Source organism: Lactuca sativa, chromosome 1 (genome assembly GCF_002870075.4).
Source record: "Lactuca sativa cultivar Salinas chromosome 1, Lsat_Salinas_v11, whole genome shotgun sequence".
NCBI lineage: Eukaryota > Viridiplantae > Streptophyta > Magnoliopsida > Asterales > Asteraceae > Lactuca > Lactuca sativa.
Genome location: NC_056623.2, coordinates 77614152 through 77624282, shown reverse-complemented (window position 1 = coordinate 77624282; position 10131 = coordinate 77614152). Strand labels below are relative to the sequence as shown.

At 36.4% G+C, this 10131-nt stretch overlaps 1 protein-coding gene across 1 annotated transcript; it reads left to right on the top strand.

Moving 5' to 3' along the window:
* The first annotated feature begins 2565 nt into the window (after positions 1 to 2565).
* LOC111886066 (probable histone H2B.1) lies at positions 2566 to 3201 on the top strand. The gene has a single exon (XM_023882308.2). The coding sequence runs from the start codon at positions 2635 to 2637 to the stop codon at positions 3079 to 3081; it is 447 nt and encodes a 148-aa protein (XP_023738076.1). The 5' UTR covers positions 2566 to 2634; the 3' UTR covers positions 3082 to 3201.
* The last annotated feature ends 6930 nt before the right edge of the window (positions 3202 to 10131 follow it).

Here is a 10131-nt window from a genome sequence, read left to right as displayed (position 1 = left end):
TGACCACCCCCACAAAAGCGCCACAATCCGCCTCATGCAAAGGCGCAAGGCGGGAACAAACATTTTGGACGAGGAAAACGCTTGCAGGGGCGTTTCAGGCCATTCACTAGGGATGACACGTGGGGCCAACGACCATACATCTATGTGGTCGCGACAAGTAACAGCAAACAAAAGTAACGAAGGGACGGTTCTACGAATACCACAGGAGAAAAACGCATGACACCGCCAACTGTTCGGTGTTGAAAAGAGAAACGGAGGAAAAGCAATTAAAGGGAAACCTCATTGAGGTATCATGGAGCCTTTGTGCCAATTTGACGCTGAAAACGCTAAGGATGCAACAAAAGAGCATGCCCAACCCAGGGAAATCCTCATTATACGAGCTAAGCGGGAGCGACAAGACGAGCAGGACGGCCTGACAATACTCACCACGACAATGCAAGGGCACATTTTCAACGAGAGACCCTCAACCCAAAGGCTGGAAGGGAGACAACTCGCTCATAATCCAAGGGTACATTAGGAACGTAACAATCCACAAGGTGTACATCGGCACATGCAGCTTGGCGGACATCATCTATGAACAATGCTTCCGTCTCCTCCCCGACAGATGGAAGGAGAATCTCAAGCCCGCCATAGGGAGGCTCGTGGGTTTTATAGGGCATAGCTTGTGGCCCATAGGCACAATTAAACTGCCTATCACGTTGACCAGCCATGACAAGCAACGAAGGAAGACGACTCTAATTGACTTCGTAGTAATACGACACATGGCAGAGCACAACATCATTATGGGGATGACAACTCTACTCAAGCATGAAGCAATTCCGTCAACAATGCACGAGATCATAAAATTCAACACCACCGAAGGGCCAGACACAGTCCTCGTGCCCACCAAAGGAACTGCAATGCTTCGACGTCATGCGTCCGACAGAAATAGCACAATGAAGTAGTTAGCCAAACACGTAGGAAATATCATAATTGGCCTCATCATAACTATTTTTTTACAAACCACATAGAACAATCATGCAACTTTTTCCATAAGATAAACCCATGAGTTTTTATATTGTTTATAAATTATAAATGAACAACAAAAAAAATATTGATTATGTAATTATTGTTTTTAAATTGAATAACAATAAAACATAAATAAATAACAAGGGGCAAATTAAAAGATAATTGGGTAAATTACACGAACGGTCCATGCGGTTTTGGATTGTTTGTACACTTGGTCTATACAAAGAATTTTTTAACTCGGACCATCCCTAAGGTTTGTTTTCGTTAATGTTTTGGTCCCATAAGCGATATAAAACGACTAAGTTATCCTTACTATTTTTCTTTTTTCGTTTTTAATATTCTAAATTTATTAAGAAAATAATAAAATATATGGATCCTTACCACCCCATGTCCCTTTTCCCTTCCCTGCCATCTTTACCAATATAATCGCCACAATCTTCAGCAAATAACACATACCACCATCTTCGGTCAATAACTTCGGCAATTAGAAAAAACCCTATACCCACCAGAAAATACCCACCACCTCCGACCACTACAAAAGGAATCCCAAAAAAATACGCAAAGAAAAAAAAACACATTGTTCCACCTATTGTCGGAGATACCTGTGTTTTTCCCACCCATCGCCGAAGATACCGAATTCTTTTCCACTATTACCGGAGATCGAGAAACACCAACTTAAGAGGTGTTTTATCCATCGGCGGAGATCTGAAGCCTGTTTTTTTTTTTCTAACACATACTAGACGAGAGATAAGGGAGTCCCGAAACCTTCAAATTTTTCCCGATGGATATCTAAAAGCTTTGTTTTTTCTGATGGAGATTTGAAGAGGGAGATTTAAACCTGCATTTTCGGGTGGCGATCAGAAGAGGGAGTCTGATGCCTGCCTTTTTGTTCGGTGAGAGAGGAGATGTAGAGGTTGCCGAAGGAGGAGTTATGGAGGTTGTTGGCAACTTGGTCTAAGAATTTTACGAGTTTTCTTTAATTAGATATGAGAGATGAAGAGAAAAAGATACACACACGAGTGATGTGGGGAACGAGATGGAGATAGGCGATGGTGAGGCATTTTCCGGTGATCACATTTTCCGAGAACAAGAGGGAGGTTAGCCGATGATGAGAGAGTTTGATGAAAATGAGGTGAGGGTACTGATTTTGGGTGCATGAGATAAGGGGTTGGGTGGGACCACATATTTTCTTTAATAGTTTCAATAATAAAAATTAAAAAAAAAAATCATTAAGGGTAATAGGGTCATTTCAAATCAATTAAGGACAAAAACCATAATGAAAACAAACTTCAGGAATGATCCGATTTAAAAATTCTTTATAAGTACCAAGCAATGCAGAAAACACGAAACCACATGGACCATTGGTGTAATTTATCCAAGATACTTTTATAATGTCGATCCGTGTCAAACTAACATAACCTTCAATAGATCCTCTCCGTTGAAGCATTCACTATAAATCAACGGTCACTATACACCATCCGAGACAACAAAAAATCAACCAATCAGATAACGTCTCTCAATCCGTATATAAACAAATCCCCCTCCTCCTCATTTCACAACCCACAAGAATTCATTCCCTCACAAACACAACACTCTCTCTCTTATTTCGAAACACAAATTACTACAATGGCGCCAAAGGCAGAGAAGAAACCAGCAGAGAAGAAGCCTGTAGAGGAGAAGAAAACCGTCGTGGCTGAAAAAACCCCGGCCGAGAAAAAACCCAAGGCCGGGAAGAAGCTTCCTAAGGAAGCCGGCGCCGGCGCCACCGACAAGAAAAAGAAGAGAAGCAAGAAGAATGTGGAGACATACAAGATCTACATCTTCAAGGTTTTGAAGCAGGTTCATCCTGATATCGGCATCTCAAGCAAGGCCATGGGGATTATGAACTCGTTCATCAACGACATCTTTGAGAAGCTTGCTCAAGAATCCTCGAAACTTGCGAGGTACAACAAGAAGCCGACGATCACCTCCAGGGAAATTCAGACGGCGGTGAGGTTGGTTTTGCCCGGAGAATTGGCAAAGCATGCTGTTTCAGAGGGGACGAAAGCTGTCACCAAATTTACCAGTTCTTAGATTAATGTATATAAGAATTGACTAACAAATTACGCAACTTTGTTGAGTAAGATCATGTTTGGTTGTTAGCGTAGAAATTGTAATATCTTTATTGAAAGTTAAAACATGGGTTTAATCAGATTTCTTATATTGCATTATTGTAATCTTATATGTCTTGCTTGTTGATGGTATCTACAAGGTGCTTAATGATGCCTCCTTCCTACATATTTGATTCCTTTGACTTTTTTTCTAAAAGAAAAATGCTCTGTTACTGCAAACGCAATATTTAAGTCTTGCTTTAATAATGCAATTGGTTAAAGGGTATCCATTGCCACGCATATTAGTCTTTTTTGCATAAAATATGTCGAAAGTTTATGTAAATAATATCTGGCCTTACAATTGGGACTTTATTGCAGTATAGTATTTGCATATTATGAATGAACTACTATTTCAATTTTGTATTTTTTGCAATTGTAAGGAAGTCAATATATATGTTCTTATCTCTTGTATTGTACATGGCTTCGGTTTTTTGTGATTGTGTATCCGGATTCTTTTTACGAAACTTACTTTTTAATAAACTTTGAAGCCTGCAATTAATCTTTTGGAAATTGATCTCTTTTCCATGCGAGGATAATGAATTCTAAAATGTTTGAAAAACATTGATCCAAAAAAAGATAACGAATTATTGTTTTTTATATTGAAAATACCAAGGTTGTCAAGATCGGGATCTTATGTATGATTGTTTTTGGGTTTGCAGGAACTAGATCAGGATCCTAAGATCCCACAAAATAAAGCATAATTTTAATTTATAATTTGTAAACATGAAAAATATTTCAAACATATAATTTTTCATTCAAAAATTATAAAAAACTTCAAAATATTAGTCATAAGTAAACCACAAAATTATAAATGGTAAATTGGTAAACGTAGAAGACATAAAATGATAAAAATAATTTTCATTTGCAAAAGAAAAAAAAAATCAAAGGAATGTAGGATCAGATTGGATCTCGATCCTACGATTCTACCTGTAATCTTACCCCAAATACGATCATTTTCCGATCCAGGTCGTTTTTCATACCTAGGATCGTACGAAACTACGATCAAGATCGCGATTTTAACAACCATAAAAAATACCAATGAAACCGGTTATTCCATATAATAGAGATATTTTAAAAAGAAAACATTTATTCAATATATTAAGGTGACGTTCTTCTTTTAGTTTAATGTGGTTTTTAAACATTTTAGAAAATTCATTATCATATGACCTTATATTATATATATATATATATATATATATATATATATATATATATATATATATATATATATATATATATATATATATATATATATATATATATATATATATATATATATATATACACTTAATTGTGAGGAGCCTACGATATCTTTTTGCATTTTCATTCTTTTGCCACCAAACTTTTCTGTTTTTAGACTTTTGTCACTTTAGTTTCACTCCTTGCCTCTTATCACTTCTTTTTCGCCGCCTTTGACTACTGCCTCTTATTTTTTTCTCCTCGTCTCTGGATCGTTCTTTCTGATTTCAAATAACCTATTTCATTTTCTTGTCTCGGTTGTGTTTCCAGTCTGTTCTCTTTCTATGTTTTCTGGTTACTTCCACACTCCTCCAAACCACCACCTTTATCGATTATACCGTTCCTCTATATTCTCCATTCATCGGTTCTCCTTCTAATTAACATAGGAACACATCAGTGTTCATCGATTTCTATGGGTTCTCGCGATTCTTTGAGTGTTCAGAATAGATTTCTAAGGTTTCATGATTGCGATACATACTCTTTTTCCAGGTTGGTGTGTTCTTCTTCATTTGTTTTGATTATTTGTTGATGTTTCCTTGATTATTTGTTCAGCTCTAAAGGATTGGAAATGGAAAGGATGCACCGCCATCAACAAGAACTGGTGAACTATGAAATTACCACCGCCTCTATCTTCCTAATTTTTTGTACAAAACATGGTGACACACACACACCGCATACGATTTCCTCTCGTTATCACCTCCGCCCACTCCATCGCTTTCATCCCACCACCATGTCACTCCACCACCTTCCTCCTCTATAATCGCCGCCTGTAAGTTCTATTATCCATCTATGAACAACAATAGACTAAGTCAGTTATTTTCATCTGATTTTAAATCTTGTCGGTTCATCGGCTTCTCATCTGCTTTTGAAGTTTCTCATTTGATTTTCAACCCGGACCAAATTGTCCCTTTTACAACGTGTTGATTCCATATGAGTCAGTATTTACTCCTTCTACCGTAAGGTTGTCCTATGAAATCAATAAATAAATTACACACATACAATTGATTGTGCGTGTTTTTCATCCACTCGAAAAGAATGACCCACGTAGACACTGGACGAATTTGAGAGGGAAATAGTACACCTGAGTTGCACGTATCCGCTCTCCCTTCATTCTCAATCTTATAATGTTGTTTTTTAGATGTTCAATATACTTTGATTTAGGTTTTAAATTGGATGTTTGGCTATGCCTAATAGGTGTTCGATTATAATCCTATACAAGCTGTTTAACTCTATGTGTTCTCTTCGTCCTACATGAAGACGATTACTTTTTCAGGTTGTTAACATGATGAATAATATACAAACTATTCAGGGAGATATTCGTCTTAGTGGAAAACATATGCCTATCCGTTAAGGCAAGGCGCTTAAAGATACCATCCCTTGGAAGATAACAATCGATTTGGGTTGAATGCATTTAAGCAGGGGCGGATGCATGATTTTACAGTAGGGGTTGCACGAGAGAGTTAGGGGTTGCACTAAGGTTGGCAATTCTCGACACGACACGCGACACGACCCGCGACACGACACGAAATAAATGGGTTTGGGTTGAGTTTTTCAACCCGCTAACCCGCCAACCCGCCAACCTGTTTATTAAACGGGTCATATATGGGTTTCTCAAAAAATAAATGGGTTAACCCGCCAACCCGTTTATATTCTTAATAAAAAAATTATTTTATTTTTAAATGTATTTATGTATCAAGTATGAATATTTAATAAGTATTATATAATATATACCATTGATCCATAGACCATTTGACTGTTTTGACATTTTGACTTGTGGTGGATGGTCTAAGGTTGTAAGTCGTAACCTATTAGGCTAAGTCTGTAACATATTTCTATGAATGTTTTTCATTTTCATTTGGATGTTTAAGACTTAAATGTCTAAAATTCGGACCCATGAACCCAAATCTGACCCACAAACCAGCCAACCTGTAAACCCGTATAACTAAATGGGTTGGCGGGTCATATATGGGTTTATGTTCCAAACCCGCCAACACGTGACCCGCCAACCCGTGACCTGTATATTTAAATGGGTCGTGTTTGGGTTGGCATATTTTGACCCGCCAACCCGCGACACGCCAACCCGAACACGACACGATTGCCAGGCCTACACGGTAATAGAAAAAATAAAAATTTCGAAAAACTTTCCACTCTGGTCGGAAAAGTTAGGGGTTGTCGGTGCCACCGTTGACCACCCTTAGGTCCGCCCCTATATTTAAGTACATAATTACATTTACAGCGGTGAGTTACATACCTATACCTGGAGGCTAGAGTAAGAATAAACATTTGACTTATTGGGTTTCTATTTTATGATATGTTGCCCCTTTACTTTAAGATCTAAATCCATAAAGAGTACTAATTTTGGTTACATATACAGTGTTTATATATACTATTTCTACATACAAAGGAGACTTAGGGTTTTACCAAACTTGAAAAATGACTTCTTCGATGAATTTTGGTTCTTGACATGATTAGATTGACTTTCGCTTCTAGAATCAATCTTGTGCCTCAATGAAATAGTCCCCATAACTTACTGTGTGGTATAGGTTATAATCTTCAGTCTCTATGATAACACTTACATGTATTGATTGCATCTTTGTCTGATTTCAAGATTGATGATCTTTTCTTCATGCACATCTGATGCCTATTCTTCCTCGAGACTTTTGTTGTATAATATCACATGTTTAGAAGTCTTTCAGTTTTTTCTTGAAACCTTTTTGCTTTACAAAATAGTATATCCGTGTTTGTACATGATCCTGGCAAAATTGCGACATTTGAAAGAAATTAAGCCCATTTTTGCCAATAAATAGCCCACTTCTTTCTTGAGAGGAGATAGGAAATTAATCATCCTTATAACAGACTAACCAAATCAAATTTAGGAAAACAACTTTGTCCGGCGATTTTGGAATTTCAAACCTTTACCGGCGGTTCCAAACTCCGGCAAGGTGATCGTTGGGTAGATTCAACAATTCAGAAGTATTAAGCCTCGTTCTTCTTGTCAGATACTGGCCAATTGAAACTTAAATATCAACATGGGATCAAAATTTACAAATCGCTGGCAACCTAAGGACTCAGGGTCCAAGAAATCGGGATTGCAACGTTCGCAGATGTTCAGGAGTGGGAATCATGAATCGAGTAAGAATGTTTCTTCCTTTTATGTTACCAATTTCCCAGAGTATGTATTAGATAGTGACCTATGGCGTATGTGTAATCAGCTTGGCAAAGTGGTAGACATCTTTATTTCCAATAAGAAATCTTGATTGGGAAAGCGTTTTGGTTACCAATTTCCCAAAGTACGTATTAGAAATCTCGGTTGCTATATGGTGGGGGTATCTCTACCTTCTCAGATGTCACAACCCCGAATCAGACGACGGAAACGTCTGAGGGCTCGCGTGACTTAAATTGAATATCATCACAATGAATATACATTAATCATAACATAAATATTACCATGCATCAATATATTACAACTGAAATTGTTCACATCAAGTACAATGTTTTAACATTACAAATCCATACATAAATTGTTTGATAGTTTTCAAAAGCAAAACACACTAACATACTTGGTACTTACTCCTCAGCTTACCTGTTACCTGAGAATACAAGTTATTTTGAAAAACGGTCAACAAATGGAATGTTGGTGAGTTCATAAGCAGGCTTGGTATGAAAATGTTTTGTGTAGTTTGAACGAAAATAACCCAAAAAATCCGATATTTTCTAAAAAGACCAATGTTTTAAAAAGTGTGATGATCCGTAAATATATGCATGATGACTTCAAAACATGTATAATTGAAAAACTTTGTATTAAACGTACAAGTGAAAAATGTTGAACTTCCCCGGAAAACCCGATGTTTTCCAAAATAAATATATCATATAATGGTTCGAATTGTTATCCCATCACGTGAATGATCTTGAATTACCTTGATTACTTGATTTATATCGGGTTTATTTATGTGAATCGTTATAACCATGTATGATAATGACTAGTTCGTTTGTCTTGACACTCTGGTGAACGCCGTAATTGATCTTAAGACTTTGTCACCCTAGACTAGTCGAGTCTAACTGTAACGAACAACTGAGGTGTGGGGGAGTCACCCCCGTATGGATCTATACACAAACTCTCGCTCTCCCTCTAGGAGACTTTGATTATAACTACAGACTACGACCGACACACGTTGGTGTCACCCGTTATTACTCACTAAATCCCATTTGACTTGATTACTATTGATTATCGACCTGTATTTGTTTACTTGGACCTTACTAGCAGTATTAATGGGCCACTAAGGCCCAATAACACTTAAAATCTATTGAGGGTCCCTTAAATATGAAATTGGGTCGTAGGAGGCCTAATAACATTTATTATTATTCATTGGGCCCAAAATCATGTTAATGGGCCACAAGGCCCAACAAGCATGATTGGACTTTCAAGCCCAAAGTTTGGATTGTTTACTTGTTTTTAGGAACTGTATAATTGTTGGAAGGTTTGATACTTTGATTGGACGATTAATGTTATTTTGGATCGGCACGAGGCCACTCGGTTGTTGTCAATGATTTTTGGAATTATACATATATTCATCTTGATGAGTTGTAGTTTTGTATTTTTGACTCAAACATCTTGATAGTAAAAGAATTGATTCAAAATATTGGTTTGACCCATTTCAGCCCTTCTTTAATAAAGATGACAATTTTTAGTCTCTTATATAAAAAAAGACATTGTAGCCCTTAAACCATTTTCTTGACACATTTGACCCATATACTTGTTTAAGTGATATTTTTGGCTCAAAACTTATTCTTTGGTAATTTCAGCCCTTACAGAAAAATATTTTTTCGGTTAAAATCCAACTTTTTGCAACTTTTACAATTTTGGCCCAAAGTCCAAAAACTTTACATTTTTTGTCCTTTTTGGTAAAGAAAAGCATTTTAACCCTTGAAATAATTTTGTTTAACTCTTTATCCCCTGTTTTTAGGAATTTATCATTTCAACCCTTTGAAAATCATGTTTTTGCAACTTTGGGCTTAATGGGCCGAAAAGCCCAAAAATTGGCCCATTAAGCTAATATTTACATTTCAAGTCCTTTGAAGAGCATAGTTTTCATAAAAACATTTATTTTAACTGTTTTGACTCTTTTGACACTCAAGAAAACCGTGAATGGCAACTTTTCACCCAACTTTTGTTTATTTGACAATTTAAACCCTAAAAATTGGTTTTATGTTACAATATGTTGATTTTAAATCTTATAGGGTATTTTTCTTGACTTGTTTAGTGTAGTATACCTTAGATCATTTTGTTTTCCTCCTTATGTCATAGATCTCGAGATTTCTTTCCTTTTTGTTGCATATTTAACACATAAACACTTACAATCACACATACATGCATAAAATCATACATAACACACATATACACATAGATCTACATATTTTATTTGTATTCTCCCCCATAAAACTTGTAAAAACCGAAAAAATAGGGGTATGAACTCACCTTTTCTAGTTGATCATGGTTTTGAAAAAAAATGGAAGAAGTTTGATGCTATTCTCGGCCTAGCAAGCTTCTTGGAGGATCTTTGGCTTATATGTATTCTAAGAGGCAAGATCATGAATTTGAATAGATTAAGAGGAGATTTTTGATGAAATGAAGTAGTTAGATCATGGATTTAAGTACCAACTTACCTTGAATGATGATTTTTGTGGAAGAAACTCCTTGAAAAGCTCTAAATCTCAAAATGTTTGAAGAATGAGT

Bases quoted from the DNA above. Each gene is read 5' to 3' on its own strand.
- LOC111886066 (XM_023882308.2), top strand. From the start codon at position 2,635: ATGGCGCCAAAGGCAGAGAAGAAACCAGCAGAGAAGAAGCCTGTAGAG.